General features: G+C 36.2%; 1 protein-coding gene across 7 annotated transcripts in view; it reads right to left on the bottom strand.

Annotated features, from left to right (window-relative positions):
* Positions 1-23,872, bottom strand: part of WASF1 (WASP family member 1) — an 87,145-nt gene that overhangs the window by 20,595 nt on the left and 42,678 nt on the right. For 4 of the 7 annotated variants that reach the window (XM_032684193.1, XM_032684198.1, XM_032684195.1 and 1 more), the window contains one exon: positions 10,212-10,372. In XM_032684193.1, coding sequence (XP_032540084.1) covers positions 10,212-10,344 — 133 coding nt within the window. In that variant the 5' untranslated portion in view covers positions 10,345-10,372. Of the gene's footprint in view, positions 1-10,211; positions 10,373-12,463; positions 12,714-17,380; positions 17,400-23,872 lie in introns of those variants that run through there. The other 3 variants (XM_032684191.1, XM_032684192.1, XM_032684194.1) reach the window with 2 other exon arrangements.

The following is a 23,872-nucleotide window of genomic DNA, read 5'->3' as shown; positions in this document are numbered from 1 at the left end:
TATAGCTATGGAAATTTAGCCTTTGGTGAGCTATACATCTGGAAGTATACATAAAAATGAGGACATTTTTATATAAACATATCAAAAGAACAAAAATCAAATCCCTACAGGTACTGTGGAAACTACTTAAAGATACTAAGCAGTAAGCACAAGGCCAGCACATACCATTTATTAAGACTTAGGTAATAGCAACAGAAAGCCAGCATGACTATAAACAACAGAATATAAAAGGGGATATCAGAAGAAATGTACAAAAGAAGAAAATAGATGGGATCATAAATTCTGGCATATTAAACATAAACCCCAAAAACTAGTCTGAGGAGCAACTAGCAAATTAACAATAAATATTCCTTTAAAGGCATGAAGAGCAAGAAAGCTGCCAGGGAGTCTGCAGAGCTGACTGGCAATGAAAGTATAATGGAATACAGAGAAGACAAGACCCTTGAAGAAAGCTAATATAACACTTTCCACTGGTGCTCACTGAAAGGAACTGCAGAGACCCTCATGCGAGAACTCACTGGGGGAGGCTCGAAGAAATTGAAGGGACTATATAAAAATTACAAACATAAACTAACAAAATGACCAGCAAATATTAGTAACAATTTGTAAATCTTCTTATAAACACTGAAGTACACAACAATAAAGTTCAATTTTTTTTTGTGGAACATCTTGAGACCTACGGACCTGTAAGGCTGACATCCAGACAAATTAGTGTAAATCATTACAGAGAACTGAATCAGCAGACATCTGGATGACTTGTTAGAGAAGAGGCAACACTGCTTTTATAAAGTGAAATGTCTGAATTGTTTATAAGGACACAGACAGAGTGCTATGATCTAGTGAGATTTCCAAGAGAGTTTAGAAAGTACTTAATCAAAGCTTTTGGGGAAAATTTAACAGATGGGGCATACAAAAGAAACAACATGCCACAGATAAATAACTCCTCAAAAGGTAGAAAACAGAGGATAGGAGTAAATCATCAGCCTTCACATTTGAGAAACGTGAGTTTTCTTAAGTTTCTATGCTGGGATCTGTGTTACATAAGGTATCTGTAAATGACCTGAAAAAAAATGAGATTAAAGTTTGCCAACGATACAAAGTTATGGAAACGAAACACCCTGAGCGCTAGGAAATACACAGAAACCTCAGCTGGTGGAAGAGGCTTCCAGGCTGTAAAGAGCTGAAAGCAGGGAGACTAGTAGGAGTATTGTACATGCTGTCTTGCTCTCATTCTTGGAGCAACTGCTAATAGCCACAGTGAGAAGCAGATCAAAGGCACAGCCATTCTTAGGACCTTTGTCTTTAAGCACCAGTCCACACTAAAACAGAGATGGAAAGTTAATAAAGTCTTCTCAGCTGGCAACTCACCTAACACAAGACTTTCTAATATAGGTCTTGAAACTCTGTAAAGTTTATGTTCTTTAACCTGTATCTGAAGCAAGAGAAATTATTTAAAAATGTGATCCACTAAGAGCAAGATTCCTAAACTTTTAACACACATATGCAAAAAAGTTAATGCACTTCAGATAATATATTCAGAAATATTTATTTAAACTAGATAGTTCATGTAATATTCAGACATGCAAATTAGAATTAAAATCAAGTGTAAAATTTCATGTATAGAATAAAAAGTAAATTGCAGGGCCTTAAAATCGAGTAACTTTCCTTTTATAGGTGTATTTAAGGCTACAGTTTTATCTGTATCATTTCATCAGGCTTACAATTCACCTACCTCATTAATGAGCTCCAATTGCCAATAATCTGTCTTGAAAATCTTTTCATTATGTTGCATACAGCCACAAACATACTGCAAGGAATAATTTGCCCATGCTTATGAACACTAATCCTCAAACGAGAAATACATTAAAAACAACCTGTCACGTTTGAAGTGGTATGCCAGCCATAATGTCTCTACCTACATGTCTGTTGGTGGTCTCTTTATTTAGCCACAGGTATATTTATCAAATACTTTTTCAAGCGAAGTAACATGTTTGCATTTCATGCAATGCACAACTACCATTCAAAAGAATAATATATGTGAATGTATACATATCCAACATTCATAATCTAGTATTTCTTTATGTTGCTGTCTCTGTATGTATTCTGTATGAATATATCGTCAATTTTGAAGGGATTACAAAAGATATGAATATGGGTAATAATACTGAAAAAAATGTCACAAACTCAAATAAGTAAAAAAAAGTATGAGAAAAAATACGTTAATAAACAAAGTTGAGCTCATTCCACACAATGGGTAATATGTTAGAAGAGTAAGGAATCAAAATTAATTCCATTATATACAATGAACATTCCAAAGTATTATTAACACTTCAGAAAATTTACAATATTAAGGTGCTACTTGATGAAAACCTCTACTCTTGTTTCATGCAGTACAATAAAGAGAATTACAGTTGACTATGACAATTAAAATAATAACATCTCAGGATCTTGGTCACAGCTGGATACATAATACCAGATAAGAAAGATCAGTAATCTTGTTTGCCTATTAAATTAAATGACAATGTAGACTTCTGCAACTAAATAATTCAATGTCTGTGGAAAGCTTATTTTACTGTATTTGCAAAACTTGCCTGGCATTTATTTTTATTAACAGAGCATTTTTTTAAAATTTAAATAAGAGGATACATTATTATTTAGTTTTAATTAAGCAATTTATTATTCACCTTATTATTGTTTTCACAATTTTTCCCCCTGTCTCAAAGGGCTCTGTTCACAATTAAACCTTTAATAAGAAAGGGATACAGGAATGCAGCTCGCTCTGGTGTCAGTCAGTCAGTATCCTTTTTTTCGACAGCCAAGTAAATTGCTCTGGAAGCAATGTGCTGTCCTTCCTTCCCTCGATAACTTGCATGTGTTTTGATGGTTTTTTTTAACAATTATTCTCCTGACTTTTAAAACAGACCTGTGAGCTGAGAACAGAATACTAACTAGCTGCTACTAGCTGAAAATAAAATAAAAATAATACTGTTTACTGCCTTCCTCATTTTTTTAAATTAAACCCACCAAAACACGTATCATCCATTCATGTTCATTACCATGGCAATAAATGTACAATGGCTTATAAAATGTGAAAAAAATATGGATCAGTTTTACAGTGCTTCTCTTTCACCATTTGTTCCTTTAAATCTGTTTTATCTCCTAATTTTCCCCCACAATTTCTTAAACATTTGTCCAGCAGCACTGGCTTCTGTGCACAAATGAATAATTTCTAACCATTCAACACACTAGAATGAGGGGACACTAAGGTAAAAGAAATGGGGCTTTTTGTCTTGTTCAGGGGGACTGGGTATGTTTCAGATGAACTGAAGTCAACCACAATCACCATATCAATCAGGTTCTGAACCATATTTCAGGCTAATTAAACAAAGCATGACAAAGAGATGTCTTAGAAGACCTATATATTGTGTTGTACAAGTTCTTAGAACCACACTAACAGGCTGCAGGGTCAGAGCATACATGAGCAGTGTCCTTGAAACTCCAGTCCTCAACTTCACCTGAACTACAGCATTCTCAACGATGTATCTGTTAGCAAACCTTAAGGAAAGGGCATTTAAATTAATCATTTTGCAACACTAGATCAGTTACCATCAGATTCAGTTACATGCTCTCAGACAAGGAGTAGGACATGTGGAAGAAGTCACTTCTTTGTCATCCTTTTGCACTGTTAAAGAAAGAGTTCCAAACCCTTCAATTTCTCAACCCGAAACAGCATCCCACAGATCAGTTATGGCATCAGCAGCCTATAGGAAACATGGGCTAAATTTTATGTACTATCTGGACAAATAAACTGAGCACCTACCAGTGCCCAGTGCCATAAAACAGCATCATTTTCAGAAATTCACAAGGATGACTGGTAAAACTCAGGCCAATGCAAGATGCAGCAAGCAGGAAAACCAAAATAAGACCAAAACTGCCAAAAGTATTAATCTTAATTAATTTAGCCTTAAATAATCCATCACACTTCTGGAGATAGTGTGCGTGGGGGTGTTAACATTTACACAAACAAAATCAAATCCAATATGAAATTAATTATAAAAATATGTATTATATTAAATATGTGGTGAGATTATTAAGTGCAAAGTATAATGAAGTGTTATGTCATTAAATTTAATATTAATAAACATTATTTTAATATTGAAATAGTAAATATTTTGATATATTGAAATACACAAACCACAAAATAATATTACCATTTAAAAATATAGGTTTGGCCATTTTAAAAAAATACATAGAAACAGACAAAATATCTGAAAGAATAAGCTAAGAATTCAGTCTGTTACCCACCTATACTCTATCATTCCTTGATTTCTATTATTTCAATCCCATTCAAAAACTAAACAATATTTTTGCCCAGTACACTTACTAAAAAAGTAAAAGCACAGAACAAGAGCAGTTGTAAAATCTGTCTCATGTCCCACTGCACAATTCCTTCCCAATACACTTACACTACGCCAAATTACATTATTCACTACTGAATAGTTCCTTCCTACACAATATAGTGTATTCATTAGAAAATATTTTTTCAGGATAATTACTTACCACATCAACCACTAACTATATATAATCCAGGTCTTTCTATAAAGCAAAACAAGAAAGGTATTCTAAGTCCTCCTTCATTAATTCTGACATGTAATTTAACATATCTATTGCCTGTTGATGCAGCTTCAGTTCTTCACAACATAACCTAATTTTTAGCAAAAATAAGGTATATCTGAGTTTCACTTAAAAGTCTAGACTTTTTTCTCATCAGGATCATTTCAATCTCACAGCTCAGTGACTAGGAGACAGACTAAAAGCTAGGAGAGTGAACTTGGAGATAAGAACCTTGGTAGATCCTTGAGAACCTCAGTGGCTATGCCTGAGCAAGCTCTGAAAAACCATGTACTAAATACATAGCACTGATGCTAATTAGGAACCTTCATTACGAGGGTGTAAGAGCAGTCCACAAGGATTGGATTTAAGGGTTATAACAGAGTATCAGAGTACTGAAGGGACAACTTGGTTCCTTTAGTCAGGAAATTGAAACAGGCACTTATCAGACAACCTGACTGATCAAAAGTATCAAATAAACTTTGTTAAAGGTCATATCTGGAGCGAGTCTGATGCTTCTTGTTGACATCCAAAAAGAAAAAATCAGACTTCAAAATTCTTCAGCCATGATAGTCTGAGATATCATTTGTTACCTCCCACTGAGGACATCATCAAGTAAATTGTCTGAGATTATCCATTACACATTCAGAAATCTGTGAAAGGGACTGATGAGAGCTGAACTTGTGTTGAAGGTACTAGTCTAAAGATCATTTCATAGGGAAGTCTTGTTCTTCCTTTCCTTTCTAATATCACCCTAATTCACTGCTCTACGTAGGAAGGAATTAACAACAGGCAGGACTTCGTTTCTGCTAACACAGTTGTTTTCAATGAGACATTACTGACCACTTGTTCATCCCCTCATTACCATTTGAGACAGACACAAAAGAGCATCACTTTGCCAATACCACTACTGCTGGGGACACAAGATCAAGAAATCAGACAAAGTCTTTGGAGATGGGGGTCTCTCAATCTAAGTTAGCCTTTAGTTTTCAAGTCCATCAATTTCTTTACCCCATGTACGGAAGAACACTTTTTCTAGTGTTCCCTGGCAATTGTAGTAATAATGAAGAGAGAGGAATGACTAATGAAGAAAATTCACAGAGAATATTGAACATGCTTCTGAGCACGCTGAGAAGGAGGATCTGCACGGCAGGGCTCGCCAGAGGGGTTCTGCTGTTTCTGGAATGCTGACTGAAGCTCTGGTTGAAGATCTGTGAAGACTTACTTCCAATCATGCAATCATTCAACCTTACCATCTGTTGAAGATGTTGTCTCTACAGGATGAAGAGAGAGACTGGTTTTTGAAGAGGCCTGGTTCTAAAGATTAGTTGCAGTCCAGACACCTCACTGCTAAGTATTTCTGGAGGAACATTTCCCACTTACTGAATGTTAACATCTTAAACCATGGCAAACTGAAGGTTTTCCTGAGATGAGAAAGTGTCTCTCACAAGATGAACAGCATTTAAAACCCTCTAGGGGATGGCATGGTAAGCAAAAAATAAGAAAGAAAAGTTAAGCGAGTCTGAGAGGAAAAAACAAGGGGGAGAAATAATTTGCTCTAAAGTCAAGTTTTCACTCCTGAAAACTAACAGTAAGGAGCAAGGAAAAGAAAGAATTAGAAGAACACAGTAAAAATAGAAAATACTACATAGAAAAGATAGAAAGAGGGAAAAGACTACTGAAGGTTCAGTGTCAAGTGAAAATCATTTTCACTAACATAAAAGGCACTCCAGCTTGGCAAAGTTATTCAGCAGTCTCCTTCTTTATGCAGAGGTAAAAGAAAAAAATGGGGAATGACATCTTGCTATGATTGAATAAAAGTTTTACTCTGAATGCCTGCATTATAAATATTCAGTAAAGGAACATACTCAAAAGGAGAAATGTTCTCCTCCCTCTACACGGAGGTGTCAGAGACCAGGGCCAAGAACAAACCCCATCAGTTAGGTTTCTTATGTGGTACTGAGATTCTGCGTCGAGGGAACAGCTGAATAAAAGGAAAACCAAGATTGGCCAATAGCTGTGAACAAAATGAGAAGGCTACATGCACACAATAGAACAATTTATCCATCTTCTGACAATGGCACAGCTACACAATGCTTGTGTTTCACGTACGCGGGAATGTTATGGCCTGACATACACCAACATACACCAACTCAGGCAGAACGGGAGTACTAATGCATATGCAATATTGCTGAAAAAAATAGGTAAGCACCTAGTATCTTCTCCAAAGCAGATACTGTCAGAAAGCAAGAAATACAGGGAAGAATGGCTAGGAAACTAAAACAGCTGTTGCTGTTGTCCAGAGAGTTTCTGTTGCCACAGTGCGAAGAAAAGCTGTCAGAATGCAGATCCTTTTATGAAGTAAGAGAAGACTGGGAATAGACAGCAGGGAAAAATTCACTTACTGGCAACTTTCTATGTTGTATCAAGACAGACTGATGTGTTTTCATGCTCCAGGGAGAAAGGCAAGGACTATCACTTGAAGCAGAAATTAATATTTCGTCCTCTAATCTCTACTTCTTTTAAAAGGTCAAAAAATTTCTCAAACTGAACAATTAAAAGCAACACATCAAATAAGCTATGAAAGGGTTGACAATTTGTATGAAAATACATAGCAGCTATCACTGACATACTGGTGTAAATCTCTTTTCATTTTATATTAAAACACAGGAAACCAGAATTCCTGTCATTTAATAGGTATTGTTTCTGATTGCATATATAACTTAAACATAGTATCCAAGATCATCAAGTCCTGTTCAGGTTGAAAAGACCTTCAGAAGTCATCTAGTCCAACACCCTGCACAAAGCAGATCCAATTAGATCCAGCTGCTTGACTAATCCAGTCAAGTAGTTAATGTCTCCAAGAATGGAGATCTAACAACATACATGACAAAACTCTATATTTAGTTTTTCTCAATAAGGAATTTCGGTCTCGTATAAAGTACTGGAGGTTCCAATTTCGAGAGAGCACTCCTTCGCCAAATCATGTTAGAAGAAGGGTTAAGAATGGTTGCTCATGAGAGTCATGACCATAACGGCAGAAGATTGATCCTCTATTTGAGGACCAGTAAATGAAAAATTTTAGAGGTAAAGATGACCGATTATTAATCAGGTCAAAGACCATTCATTTTTAAATTTCCATAACTTTACCATCAAAAGCAAAAGCAGTTTCAGTTTAAAGGAAATGAAACCCTATCCTACCAGTTTCCACCCTCAGAGTAAAGCCTCATTTCACCTACAACTTAAAGGCTGATTCTCAAACATGCACATTATTCACAGAAAACAAAAAGCGAAGGACTGCAGAGAAGCTCGTTGCCAGGGGACTGCTGCGAAACCATGCCTGTTGGCTGTGACTCACAGGCAACTACTGAAATTTATCTGCATGTCAGCAGGCCTTGCTGCACGCACGTAACAGTGACACACCAAGAGAAGACTGGTTATTCGGGTTTAAACATGAGAGACAAAACTCCTATGCCAGAACTCCCGAATATTTTTGAACTTGTATTGCTACTACCATAAAAAGGCAGAAAAACTAAAAGAGTTCTGAAACAAAATACTTTCACAGGTACTCATACCTTTGTAACGTGATCTCCATTTCTATAGAGCAATCCTTAACATTGCTGAGAAATAAGGACTGTTTTGCAAAACACGTCCTATTTTAATTGTAGGAAAAATGTGTTTTGTTTTTTTTTTTTTTGAAAACATACACAGTATAAACTAAAAACTTTGTTCATTTGGTATAAACACTGCCTGTAGAAGACCTACATGATGCTATTTAGAAGGAAGAACAAAACATTGAAATAACAGGTTCTGCTCATTAGTGTTTAACTTCTAAAGAATTCAGAATTACCTATTCTGGGCTTGCTGTTGCAGAGTAAACAAATGCATTTTCCTTTCTGTTTTACCTTCCTTGTCATATCCAAGACTGTATGCCTTTTTGACCACTAGTGAGTCACAAGTTCATGACAGAAACACGTCTCAAGTGAAAACAGCTAATTTAGGCTCATTCCCAACTACGCATACTTCATGTAAGAACCACACTCTTTTCACACAAAAGGAGTTATATGTAACTACAGTTACATTCCCTCGCAAGTGTTTCTCAGTGCTACACATTAGGCAAACTGTGCAACAAATGTGGGAGCATTCAACGGATATTCTTCAATTCTTTTTTTTCCCCTTTAATTGAGTTCTTTCTGTTCTGGTATTGCTCCATCCAGACCTCCTCCTAAGCAGCTGTACACACAATGTCGGATACAAGCTCTGTATACCAAGAAAACATAGCAAAGGCAGCTGAATCTCAATAGGTCAACCTGAGACCATGATGCTGAGTCAGAAGTTGGTGTTGGGTTTAAGGTCAAATGATACTTCCAAATGAAAATATCAAATATAAATTTGGTTTGCCACCTACAAAAGGAAATTCCCCCAGATGAAGCATATAATCAAATAAGATTTTTTTAAAACAAGCAAACAAAAATAAAATAATGCAATATTAGTAAGAGTGACTTGGAGGGGGAAGCTAGGACGCGAGCCACTAGTCTGAGAAGGGCTTTTGTCAGAATGACACAAAACTACAGATGATAACCATATGCTGCATCCTAATATGACCTGCTCTTGGTTCACTGAAAAGTATTTAAATAGTTAATTTCCTTTGTTGCTGCAAGTATATTAATAATGGTCATATTTACATGCTGTAAGCATTCCTGTCTCAATTGCATAATTCAGTGTCCTCAATTAGTGTTTTCCACCTAATGGCATCTTAACAGCTTTAAAAGGCTGCCACAACAGGCTTACTGTCAAACCAGTAATTAAATCAATCTAATTAAGAAATTAGTCTACATCAGCTATGACTAAGATAATGATGACACTGAAAGACTTTTCACACTGTAGATGTACATAAATGCACATTTAAATATTTAATGTGTTGATAGTCTTACTAATGTCCTAGTGGTTAAAAAACACCTGTAGTATTGGAAATTCAAAATGTTATCATACTGGTTCATCCGACAACTTATTTAAGTTGCTGTAACTTAAAGCCTTTTCAGCAAAACTCCCTCACAGTTCTAGAGTTTGAGAACTATTCACTCCTCTCAAACGGACCAAGGGTACAATTGTTGACAGAAGGGAGAATAAGGAAGGAAAACCATTAACTGTCTGAAATACTATGTAATAATTACATTTCTGGGTTTATTATTTCAGAAGGTAACTACATTTTTTTTCTGAATGACAACAACATGACCAAGGGCTTAAGTTAAGTGAATTAAGTAACCAATGATATATTCCTTATTATATCATATTCCCTACTCAAGAATTGCTCTGAGGTTGGCAATTACTGACTTCATTAACTCCCAGCTATCTTTTTCTGTCATCTTCTACTGGTAACAGAAATATACGGATGAACTGTTTTAAGACATGCCACTAGAAAAATTCCTAGCTTTCTTTCACAGAAGTCCATGCTAGTCACTAGACACAAAAGGAGTACATTCAAGACCCAGTGACAATTTTCAACTGAGAATTTGAAAAAGTGTTCGTACTTCAAACACAAAAACTGTGACTGTAAAATATAATAGTTCTAAATACAGCTATTAAGACAATGTACTTACTTAGGCTACTCAGTTGTCTGATTATATTTGCCAAGGAGATGTTGGTGACACATTCCAATTCATTCTTGATACCTCGGGGCAGAGCGGTGTGGCACAGGTGCCTGGGGTCTATGTTCCTTTTTACCAGCGGCATTCTGAAATGTATCAGAGGACCAGCAAACCTGTAAAGGAAAGTGACACAATACTGTTATAAGTCTAATTATATTTTAAATTCAGGTTATGCGTAACGTTAAATCAACTAATCCTAACAAGATAAAAATAGCTCCATAATACTGATAGAATTCATTGCTCCGCGAGTACATAAATATTTTTTCTTTGCCCAAAGAAAGATTTGTTTCATTCTCTCTCTTTAAATCCTTACCTGATTGAGATTTCAGTGAAGAGACAAATAATTTTTTACAGTTCAGGTTTTTTATTTCCCCCTACCCCCCCAAAAAAGACAGGAAAATCTTTGTAGTACAAACCCATTAAAGAAAGATTGAGTTCTTGATGAACTACTTCCTTATTCAGGCCAAGCAAAGTCCAACAACAAATTCCCTTTATTATGAGGTCAAAGTCAAACTAGTTGTCTATTACACTCAAAAGGTAGATATGATTTATTCATTTTGTCCTGTTACTAGCAGGAGTCACCCTTCTAATTTGAACATCACTTCTAAATCATACCTAGTCACGGTAAGAAAAGAGAAGATGCTTCCCTTCCACACCTACACTGCTACTGACAATAAATTAGTTTAAGAATGTGTCTTCAAAATACAAAAGTCTCCACAGTAAATTTCTCCAGACTGAAAGGTAAACAAGTTTTCCACAGCATAACCTGTATGTAATCCCAGTCCCTCAACCAGACAGCCTGACACAGTTCCATCTGTCCTCTGCTTAGAAGTTTTACCCCAAAATGTTCTCAGGATGCAAGCCAGGCTTTGTGTTGAGCCACAGAATGCATCTTCCCTACAGTATATATTGAGACACTATTATCCTTACTTGGTCAAAACTGAGAGATTTTTTGCATAAGAAAAACACAAGGCCATGGTGGTAGAGCTGAAATTTTGTTGACATGGAATGGCATAGTGAATTAAGAGTCAAAGGCAACTGTAATGGAGTACTTTCCCCTTGAAGACTGCTTAGATTTCTCCTTGCCATGTTTTCTGGGAGTATATTCTTTCACTGAAGCCAGGACTCGTACCTGAGGGATGCAGGTAGGATCCTTAAATCTACCTGAGAAACACCTCTGTGTCTCCAGGATGTAATTAGACACCATTCATTGCATTTTAACATCATGTCTACCACCCTTATTTTCTTGACAGAACAACAAAAAATATTTTATGCTTTTGAGGGATAAAAGTCAATAAAAATTATTCTTATGGTCACTGGTTAAAGGGAAACACTATACAGGTCTTAAAATTGTGTAACTATTTTCTCAATACTAACAGTAAAAATTATGGAAGAGTGCATTGGGCAGGGTTAAGTATAAGAACAGGTTTTTATTCTTATTTTTATTTTCTAGAAATACCCCAAATCTTCCTAGTCGCTAAACATCTAAGTACTGAAAAGTTAGCTGTTACACAGAAACTAAATAAAATAAAAAGTGCAAATCTGAACACTGTCTCAGATAGAAGCAATGAAAAAGTGTTTATAAACCCTTAACTACAGGTTTGTTATCACAGTTCCCCAACAGAAAATAAAGGAACCATTCTGTCACTGTCAAAGAAACACAACAAATGATATGTGAGCAATGTTCTACAGAAGCAATTAAATATTAATTCCAGAGTTGAGCCCTTTCTTGATTACTGCTTTAATGATACTGCTGTATAAACAGCACAGTAGACAAGTCTTTTAAAAATGGTCCAAACAAGTATGTAAAAAAAACATTTTCACAGAAAATTTTCACAATTTCAATGCTTTCTAATATCTGAATAATGCCATTGTGGCTGTCCTACAAAAACATACAGCATAACAAGAAAAGGGAGCAGTGGAAATAATAAGTATGGTAAAAGGAATAGTTTCCAACAAGAATAAACTCGGAAGGGAAACAAACGACACAAGATATAACTGACACCTTTGAAATTATGCATCATGTTTGAAAACTATGCAAAGCCTGAACAGAGAATATCTACCCAATTCCCACAAAAATTAAGCCAAGGAGACAACAAAGGAAAATATCACTCAAGCATGCTTAAGACAAAGGAAAAGGTATTTTACACAATGTTTAATAAATTCTGGAACTCATTGCCACAGGACGCTGCATACAAAAGTACCTGCTGGTAATTTGTCCACTATGGACCTCATATTCTTTGCAGTTGGTTGCAACCACTAGAAGGTCTTCATGATTCCTGCCCAAGTTAATCTAGTGATCCCAGTACAGAGAGCAACAGGTGTGTGACAGTAAATGGAACTTTACTGTACCCACAGAATTTCTTCACTCCTATAAAAGATGTTTCCTACCGTAGTTCTTAATAAGAAAGGTGAAAAATTCTGAAATCACTATATTTATACGCAGCTTTAGAGCTGTGAAGAGGAAAAAAACAAAAAAAAGGCATTGTTACAATCTAGTATATCCTTTAGGTTAAACACAAAAAACCCACACTTCCCCACCACCACTTGCTACCAAACCATGCATTACCGAAGCCCCTCGGGCAGCAAAGGAAAAATTCATTCCTAGATCATGAAATCCTGTTACCATGTCATTCCCAAGTAAACTCTGCAAAGTGTTCATAACCCCAGCCAGGCAGAAGAGAGAAGCAGCTTGTCAGTGCATAAGAGGATCCCTCGACTGAAAGGTTACATGACACCTACTCAGAGGTTTACAGCTCTCCTCCTGACACACAGGTCTCCCTCTCCTCAGCCTCGCTGCTTCCCAGCTCAAAACTCGGGAAGGCAAGGCAATCCTCAAACACAACTACCTCCTCTTCCCTGCAATCCCACGTAAATCTTTTGAGGCAGTTTTTACTAAGTGAAGCAGCACCAGTTTACACCCAGTTATCTGGAAGTACTTTATAGTGATCTTAAACTGAAACTCCTCTTTACAAAGAGATGCCAATCTCTTTCGTAGAGCTACACTATCGAAAACTCTTCTGCCCCACTTCCTATACATTCTTTGAAGCACTGAATCCACTTGAGAAGCCAACTCTAATCTTCTTTGCAAACCCCTTCACTACTTCAGTTTCACAATGGCTGGCACAAACTCACCCCCCTCACATGTGCTTCAAGTAGGAATACAGAATACAAATGTGTGTACATAACACCTGTTTATGTTCTGGTTAAGTTACCATGCTTTGATACCTGATTTTTTAGGAATTAGGTAAAAAGCTCAAGTTGCTTTTCAATTATTTCCTATTACTTGAAAAAAATGCATAACAATGGCACTAATGAGAGCTAATTAATACGTTAGCAGAAGAACAGCCTTAATGAGATTTGGCCAGCTTCTTTTCAAAAAGACACGTTGTTGAGTGTGTTGTACAGCCCTCTTCAGCTATTAGAGGTCTTAAAAGTGAGTGATACTCTTCTACCTCTGTCTCATACTTCTCAAACACTGCTGGCAGCAGCTGAGAAACCTACTCTTGGGACACCTGCCCCCTGTGCCCAGAGCCACCTGCTCCAAACAGGACAGTGTCACCCTGCTATGGGTGCTGAGAGATTGCCCTGGGGAGCACATATGTAGGAAAACAGCTACCATTTTCCCTTCAACAAGCTCCTGTAGAAATATTTGAGAACTGCAAGATGTGTGGAGAAATGTTCCGTGGCTTAGTAGGAGCCTGTGAAAAATCTGAAATGTCAGTATTCACAGTAACAATTCGAGTTTTCTAGCAAGTACAGTAAGACAAGCAGGAATGAAAGCATAACATTAAGGTGGGAAAAACTGTCCAACAGTTTAACTGGTAATTAAATTATACTTCAGTTTCTTTTTCAGAAGACTAATGAAATTTCATGATCATGTGGCTTTTTTAATCCAAGTTTACTTCTGATGAGGTTACATTTCATCCTTACTAAAAGTGCCGTTATTTTCTTAGCATTAATGAAAGATATTAATCTATAATTTTTCTATAATATACCAATAATGCAGCACTGAATGCCCTTGCTTTCACGAAGTTAAATTTAATTCCAGCCATTTCTGTAGCACATCTTTAGGCCTCAATATTACCATATGACTTGTAATTTTCCTTTAACAATGTGCAACAGCAATGCCTTTCATATGCCCCATTTAATTGATCATGTTCTAGCTGCTGGCAGAACAGACCACAGCTTGAAATGCAACAATCAATATAACACTTCCCCCACCCACCCTTAAAAACATAAACAGAATATACAATAGTTTTTATATTTGCTCACATAATCATGTACTAACTGCATCTATGCTATACAGACTTTGGGACAGAATGGAAGTAGCTAATAAAAAAATCTTAAATGTGTTAATGAATCTGGTAAAATCAGAATTATATCAGTTAAAAAAACAAGCTCATACTCTTGGCAAATTTTCTTCTAATTATACTCCAAGACATCATATGCTATACCAGTTGCAGAAATTCCAAAGATGAAGCTTTTATAGTGCACATCTCTACTATGAAAGGCAAATGTGCAAAGACTTCATACGGCTTGTTTCTCTGCAGCTCTCATGGCAAGATCAAGGTGCAGGCATAAGCTTAAGAAGAAACAGACACCTACAGTGCAGTGTCCTTCAACAAAGTAGGCCACTACCACCTACTGCTGAGTCAACATAACGATTTTTAAACTCTACAGGCAATTAACATCCCTTAGAGGATACATCTTGGAACTGACAAGATGACAACTGACATCTTAAATTGACAATTCAACAGAAATGTGTTAAAATTACAGTTTTGAAATCCTTTCCATTATGAACCATATCACAGAATGGAAGATCTCCTTGGAACACTTCCCTCAAATCTCAGTCTTCTGCAACTCAATTTCAAAAACTTTTCTAACGGCAAGTAACTAGGAAGAGATGACCTTACTGTAACTAAAAAACATGCAAAAAATGCAGAATATATTACTAGAATCTGATGTTGACATCACTGCTGTTTAAGAATGAGTGTAAAATGAATAGTTTACATCTTAAGACCTCCTATACTAGACTGTTTTCAAAAAATTTGCTACACATTTATAGAATCACAGGATCATAGGATATACCGAGTTGGAACGGACCCATCAAGATCATCAAGTCCAACTCCTGGCCCTGCACAGGACACCACAAGAATCACACCATGTGCTTGAGAGCATTGTCCAAATGCGTCCTGAGCTCAGACAGGCTTGGTGCTGTGACCACTTCCAGTGTTCAATAACCCTCTGATATCCAGCCTAAACCTCGCCTGACCCAGCTTCATGCCGTTTCCTTGAGTCCTGTCACTGGTCATGATAGTTTGGTCAACTTAAGAAGCAATGTCTCTATAAGGCATAGGAAGGAAGTAGATAATTTATTTTTTAATTAAACCACAGAGTCACTAACAAAATGTTTCATATTTTATCTGTAGTCACAAATGTAAAAAATACTGTTCCTCAAGTAATATCAACAGCAATCTCTCAAAACGGTCTCTAAATATTCTGTTGCTGAACTGAAGATAAGATTATTCAGGGACAGATTAATATGTCACTGAAGGCTCTATCTCAGTAACATTAGCAAGATAATAGTGAGCAGATTGTAAAAACCAATCTACCTCATATAACTATAAAATATATTTTTAAATAATTCGTAATTTTTATTCTGTATTTAATAATGACTGCTGTATCATTTTAATTGTCTGTGGCAATTAGTATTTTCCTCTTATAGAACAATCTGTAATCATCTCAGCACATCTGTCATATCACATAAGCAGAAAAGACAACGCAGCCAAAAAATGGGTAGGACTTGAGTTCTATTCAATCTCTAAGGCTAATTACAGACAGAGCTAAAAAATTACTTTTCAGGTATTACCATCCAGCCAAACTTCTCTCAGATGTGTATCTTAAGACTACAATCTCTCCCCCATGCATGTGTGTGCACACCTGCACACACAGAGGCACACTCATCTTTAAAACACATGAAAAAAAATATTTCAAAATCAATTTGGATGTGATTACAGACACAAACCACAGCCATATCTACTTCCTTGTCAAAATTTATAAGTTTATACAAATGAAAAAAGTGTAATAATTTTTACATTGGGGAAAAAAATTGTATTTTCAGCCCTCTATAGGTTGTGACTATAATGAAGTAGTATAATAAAAATGAAGGCAATTTTGGCAAGTGATGGGTGGAAATAAATTGAGTGATTAGTATTTATATGCTGATTCATGAGAGCTTTATCTGTGATAAATCAGCTTTTCAAAAAAATCTTAAATTGCTATTGTCACTGAGATGACTGGTGATGGCAGCAATAGCAGAATTCTCAGGATGGGTAACACTGCAAAATATGACTCTAGTAGCAATGCAACAAGTACAACTTCATTAATAGAAACACCAGCAACATTTCAGGGGAGAAAGCTGACATACCAGTTCATAAGTACAAGGAAGGTTTTAGAGGAAAAACCAGCATAATTTCAGCAAGTGAAATTGCAATCTGGGTCAAGTCAATGAGCTCTATGTAACAAAATAGCACGCAGCAACCACTTTCTACCCAGTGAGTCCAGCCCTGGGGGTTTCCATACCATTTCCCATTCTGCTGGGGAAAATCATTTAAAGTCCACCTCTGGCTACAACCCACTGTATAGCTTTGGGCTTTCCTCAGTGTCCTCACTCTCACCTGTGTTTTGTTTGTGCTGCCACTGGTCCCTCCTGTCCCAGCATGCAGGCGAGAGAGGCTGTAACCATCATTTATACAGTCCTCTCCTGTCTTCAAACCCTAATGAAAAATTTCACTCTGACTATGTGTATAGAGTAAAAACATAAGGTATCTCAAACACAAGGAGAGAATATGCAGCTCAATATTGGGGGTTTTTCCCCCCAGTACAAGTGCAAAATATAATAGGATTAAATACACAGCATGTGGATTTTGCAAATTTCATCCCTATTGTTAAGCAAAATTCCTGTTAGTGAAGTGGAACTCAAACACAAAGAACTCAGAGCACAGCAGCTCACTAACTGTGGGTTTTCAAGATAGTTTCTTTCTACAAGGCTAAACTCAGCCTGAAGTTTTTTCCTTTGTTTTCACCTATGATTTTGCAGAATATAAACAAGTACCTACTGATTTGTCAATTTATTATGCATTAATTCTTTTCACCACGTTAATTCCCTTATTTCACACTACCAACAGCTTCCATCTTAACTGTCTTTTACATGTAAGTCACTCATGCCAACTTTAACATATCAACAGAAAAAACAGGAAAAAAAAATCCAGCCATCATACCTGCAGCTATTCAATTCAAATTGCTCTTGGAAAAAAACCCCACATTAAAATAAATCAGGTTGAACACTACTACCCTGAAAAGCAGGACTGCTGGAGGAAATAAGGCACTAGGCCAGTTACCTTTCTGGCTTATAGACAAAATTAAATGAAAAAAGTTAGACATGACGCTCTTTAGCATGTCTACAACAAGAAATATTTAAACTTACAAATTTCTTTCACAATAAGTACGTTAAGCAAAAATAGAAATAAAAAATTATAATGAACTTTTTTTGGTATAACAACTTACTTCCAAAATATATATATAACATAAAAAACACAGAACAGACAAAGAATAAAATTTCTGACTAAAAAGCCTTCCTATGTATATTTAAAAAATAAAATAACAACAGTAAGGATTTCCAGATATTAGATGGGAATTATTTGGTATTTGCTTTTGGTTTTCCCTACAATTCTACTTCTTAGTAGCTTTAAACTAAAACTTTTGTTACATATATGATGATCCAATTCCTTCATGACCTGTCATATTTTAAGTTTACAAAACAGTAATCAGAAATTGAATAGAATAAAATTGCATTCTTCAAATCCAAATCCTAAAGTCACAAAATAATGGAGAAATACTTAAGTCATATGGAACCACATTGCACTTCATTGTTAGGATATTAATCAAGAAAAAAACAGTGACTCCTTGCACTTGCTTTTCTACTAAGCTTTTTGAACAAGCTTATTTTAAAAACATAAAACAGATGAAAAATATATTTGCATAACGAACCTGGACAGACACATGGAGCTACCTTGAAACAGAAATCTTTTAAATTATTACATGTAAGATTAGAAAAAGAGCTGCAAAATTTCTTATCAGCATTACTAAGTATTATTCAGAATACCCTGTACTCATTAATTTTCTCCTAGTGAGCTGCTGTCAGGTCATTTGATTAAAAACAATTTTGGAAGTATCCTGGGTTCTAATTTAGGTGCAGCCAAGAATGCTCAAATTAATTTTTGATTACAAGTTTTCCTCTGTTCCCCAAAGGCTAAAAATGTATTAAAGCATAACACAGTATGGGACTTGAAATTGCTTTTTGAGACCTATGTTTTATCTGATGACATTTTTTCTCTCTGCATTAATCTCGTCTTCCTGTTAACAGTTTCTGTGTATGGTGTATAACACAAAAGCCCTATGATGGATTGCAACAAAAGCTCTTTATTATAGTCTTGACAGAGACAGATAACTAATCCAGTGTTAATTTAAAATCAAAACCTTAGTACCAGAACTAAGGGTACAGTTTCTGTGGTTTCAGCGTATCTTATCATAACATGCTACCTCTGAAAATTTACTACAGTTTTCCTTGAAAATATATATTCTACGCATTAACAGTCACCTTTGTTACATAGTCCTTTACCAGTCCAGGATAAGACCTATTTAACGCACATATCAATTTTATAACAATCTTATAAAATTTACCAAATGCAAATAAAATCAATGCCAGTATATTTCTGTTGCACGGATAAAACCACCTGGTTTTGAACGAACAGTATTTCCTGGCAGTAAATTATAAATATTTAAGGAAAAGGTACCTGAACTTCCCAGCTGCTAAGAAAAGCAACCTGGTGGGTACTGGGCAGATAAGGTGATTTCACCCTGGCTACGGCACTGAACTGCTGTGTTCCCCATCGGCAGTGCCCCGCCAACTTCCAGAACTCCTCCCGTCGAGGGAGCCCCCGGGCTGGGGCACTGTTCGTCGCAGCCAACACCTCCCACGGCAGCTCCAAAACAGGGCTGGCCCTCGCACCAAGGCATTAGAATTCAACACACAGTGCCCTGCCCTAACAACAGAGCTGTCCTTACAAAGGAAACACAGACAACGCTCGCCCCCGGTGACCAAAGCCTGCCCTTTTTTCCCCAGACACAAGTGGAGAACCCCCTGAAGGCAAAGCGATTAAGAAATAATTATTCCTTTGGTACCGAGCTACTACTGGTAAATATTAAATTACAATGTGCCAAAAATGAAATAAATAAGTTGCTGTGCACTGGTGAGGCAAGGAAGGAGGGGGAATACAACAGTCTGGGTGTTTGTGTTGATCTTACTGATTAATCTGAGAAGGAAATTGAATGCTAATGAAATAATAAATGATGCTGGGAATCTACAGTAGTAATGAGACCAACATACAGATGGCAGTGACTCAGAAACGTCACACAATGCAGTTCCTGTATATTAATTCACCAGTGATACACACTATATTAACTAGTACTCACTAAAATAAATAACAGGTGTCAACAATGACTATCGGAAGCTTTTTGTGTCTCAAAACATTATTAGAGATTTCAAGAAGTGATCTTAGCACTGGAAGAGCCACGAATGAGTCACATATTTAAAAATGAAATTTTCACTGCACTTTATCCTATGATACCAACTGCCTAAATGCATTTTATGCTTGGATACCAAATCCACAAATGACAGATTACTGGTTTTGATTTTCTTTTTCACAGTTTTAAAGAAAGAATTAAGATATACCAACTATCAAGTGGGATATAAAGATGTGTAATAATCACCTTATTACTACTAGCTGAGCTTCTTTGTAGATGAATTTTCCCCCTTGTGAACAGTGAAATTCCTCAGAAGAGGATTTGTTGCAAAAAATGCCAAGGCACAGAAACAGTATTTTTCCCTGTCTACTGCCATTTATGCTACTTAACATGTTTGAAGAGCCATGCTGCAGGAAAAAGGTATTAATATCTACAGAGAAGCTGTTTACTTTTGAACTGAAATGCTATTAAATATTCAACAGTACAGAAACAGTCCCATTCAAATATCATCATTTTACATAGGGGATTTCCAGTAATTTTGTGGGTAAACTCTTCTACAATCAACTACATCTCACACACAGAAAAATGTGTCAATTCTCCCTCTTTCCCTCTGAGTTTTGTTCCTCTGTACTTTCAGATTACATACATTAATTCTTATTCTCATTGTTCGCAACGTTCAGGTATTCATAGATTTCATACACTTTCTGTGCTTGCAATTCTACCAAGTTATAAATTTCTGTTCTTATTTAGCAGAAAAAAACCCATAGAAGTGTCACTAAGTCCAGTAATGTTTATTACTCGTGCTCAAATATCATCTAATTTATCGGCCCTTGTTGGAATCCAAAATTGAAAGCAGCATTCTGGATGCATTTGTGTTACATAAGCATACCTAAACAAGTCTAAACATCAGGATGGTGTTCAGCTGGCAACGTGCACTGGCAATTTAGAAAGCCAACTCTGTCCTGGGCTGCATGACAAGCAGTGTGACCAGCAGGTCGAGGGAGGGGATTCTACCCCTCTACCTTGCTCTCTCGTGAGATCCCACCTGGAATACTGCATCCAGTTCTGGGGTCTCCAATATATGTGTAGTGACAGTAGCACATAGTGACAGGACAAGGTGTAATGGCTTTAAGCTGGAACAGTTTAAATTAGATATTTAATGTTTAGATTATATAATACGAAGAAATCTTCACTGTGAAGGTGGTGAGGCATTGGCACAGGTTGCCCAGAGAAGCTGTGAATGCCTCATGCCTGGAACTGTTCAGTAGCAGGCTGGAGGGGGCTCTGAAAAACCTGGTCTAGTGCAAGGTGTCCCTGCCCATTGCAGGGGGTTGGAAGTAGATGATCCTTTAAAGTCCTCTCCAACCCAAATCATTCTGTTTCTGTGAATACTTTTAGTTGTAACATTATTGGTTGCTATCATCTACTCCAAATTTGCACCTGCATAAATTATTTTTTGCACATTTTTTTCCCCTGATTAAGTTTCTTGTTTGGATGTCCATTGGATGCTGAGGTCTGAGGCCCAGACTCTCAGCTCTTAGTCTTTAAGTAACTATTCTGAAGTGAAATGAGATTTTTTACAGGATCACATTTACAACTTGCAATAGGAAGTTTTTTTCTATTAGTCTAACTTATATGACTTCCAAAGAATAAATAAACTTTTACAGAAAAACAAAGAAACTACTCATGCCAATATTTATTAAGAAGAAATGTGACGCTATTTGCCCTTCCGTCATAACAATTTGATGAAAGATTATATAAAAGAACAGGTACTCACTTAGAAAATTTATGTAGCAAGTAGGGATTATATGCATGAAGGTTTTTAAATGTTATATTTTAATAAATGAATTCTAATATTTAATTATTTCAACGCCTTAAAATGTATCACACAGAAAAACTCATTTACCACACAAAATTAGATTTCCTTGTAATTGCATAAGCAGCATTTAAAGACCTTATATTTACATATGTATTTTTCCCTGAATTTAAATACTGAAATTAATTCTAGCCAGCATTTACTTTCTCTGTCCATGGCTGAATTTAAGAAATATTTCTGCCAGGAAATGAATAAATATTGCAGAGTAAATTAATTTTTTTGTGAAGATTAGAATGAATTAAAGCTAGTCCTCTCAAGGCTTTTGTATCATGGTTGATTGTGAGCTTTAACTAAAGATGTTCCCATAACTGGGATATCTGTAGAAAGCCTTTCCTCTCTGGTTTCCCGTATCTATTTACAGGTAAATCAACACTGTCACCTTTCCATTGCCCATAACATTTGCAAAGACATACATTTTCATAATATCTGCAGTAGTTTAATGATGTTTCAAATATCTGTTCCTCTATGATATATCTCTCAAGTCTGAAGTCATTTAGAAATTATTGGGATGAAACAGGAATCAGACAAACAGAAAAACCCTCCTTTTCTTGGCCCCAGGCTTGGAAATTTGATTTTCAAAATTTTTAAGTTGGTTTTGTGCTATGCATTAAACAACAATTATTTAAAGTTACTAGTTTAAATAACTGAGTGCTTTCAGCTGTGCTTTTGTCTTACATCAGACTTCTTAAGAGAGGTAAAGGTACACCTACAAGGTTGATGGCATCAACAGCATTAAATCACTGTGAGCAAAAAACTTGCAGGTACATATTTATCAGGGAAAAGAAGGTGTTCTCAGTCTGCAGGGAAAACATCCTCAGGATGTTAAACGTGACAATCATAGTATCTTCTGTGATAAAGGAAAACACTGACTAAATGCAGATCTCTGCTGGCTCCTTTCAGGGAGTCAAGGAACCACAGACATGAAAAACAAAAGAAAAGAAGGTGAATCTGTTTATTCTTGATGCAATACAGCAAAAAGATTAGCCTAGCCAGCCAAGAGGAAGGGCAGATCTTGTACGGCAGTTAATAAAAGTTCGCTCTTTCTCTCTTAACAAGTATTTAGCAAAGAACAGATAATGATAGAATATGGATGTAGAAATGAGATTTATCTTTAGCTGTCTCTACAGGAAGCTCTAAAAAGATAGCTTGAAACTGTTAGACTTTGAACTAGTACATATAATTATCAAGTAATAAAGTTACCTGTTTGCCTCAAAGGTAGATAAAGTAAACACCAAGGAACTCAACAATTTCAATAATTCCTTTTGCAATTAAAATATGTTAACTGCAGATATTCAGAGAATTTAGGACACAGTATTGGAACGGAATTGTATAAAAATGTAATTATCAAATATTCATTCTGTAATCTAAATGTTCGTTTCAAGTATAGAAAAAGAGAGGAAGGAAATGGACATGTCTGGAAAGACAACAACACAGTCGCTTCATCAGCCTCTGAGGACCGCAGCTGGAAATCACCATACCTAGCTAAATGTTGGAGTTTCCACAGAATGCACAGAAATCACAGGTGCCTATAAAGAGCAACCCAGTCTGTTTACTTTTTTTTTTCTACCAAGGGTATATGAAACAAACAAGTAATCTAAAAGGCCTTCATGTACTTCAGGTTAACTCTATTTACTCTCTTTGAAGCACAGGCGCTTCAAAGGAAGGATGATTCTTGCCTCCTGAACAACTGCTGTTAGCAGAACTCACTCAAGAAACGGGAAGACTGATTAAAGGATGGACACAAGATTAAGAGGAATGAATTCATGCCTCCCTTACTGCAGTAATAAAAAGCATTAAGCCACAGAACACTTTGTGTGAAAGCACTTCACACCGAGCAAGCAAATAAGGAAGTCAAATCTTATCCAGCAACTGGGATATTAGCCGCAAGCAGAAGAACTTAGTTCCCAGATCTTAATCCCAGAAAATAATTATACACTTAAAACATACACATATTGTCATTAGATAAACCATATCCAGAATTATTGATTTGAAAATTAGATATGCGTCCTTCCAATTTAATGTCCCTGGTTACTTGAAAGGTACTTTTCCCCTATTACCTAGCTCCTTCTCCCCTAGAAAGGAGAAGACATAAGTTTAAATCACCTATCTTGAGTGTTGTACAGATATTTTTTCAGTGGTCTAATATGTC

Source organism: Chiroxiphia lanceolata, chromosome 3, assembly GCF_009829145.1.
Source record: "Chiroxiphia lanceolata isolate bChiLan1 chromosome 3, bChiLan1.pri, whole genome shotgun sequence".
Classification (NCBI taxonomy): Eukaryota; Metazoa; Chordata; class Aves; order Passeriformes; family Pipridae; genus Chiroxiphia; species Chiroxiphia lanceolata.
Note: the sequence above shows the minus strand (reverse complement) of the source record. Positions and strands in the feature narration are given on the sequence as shown.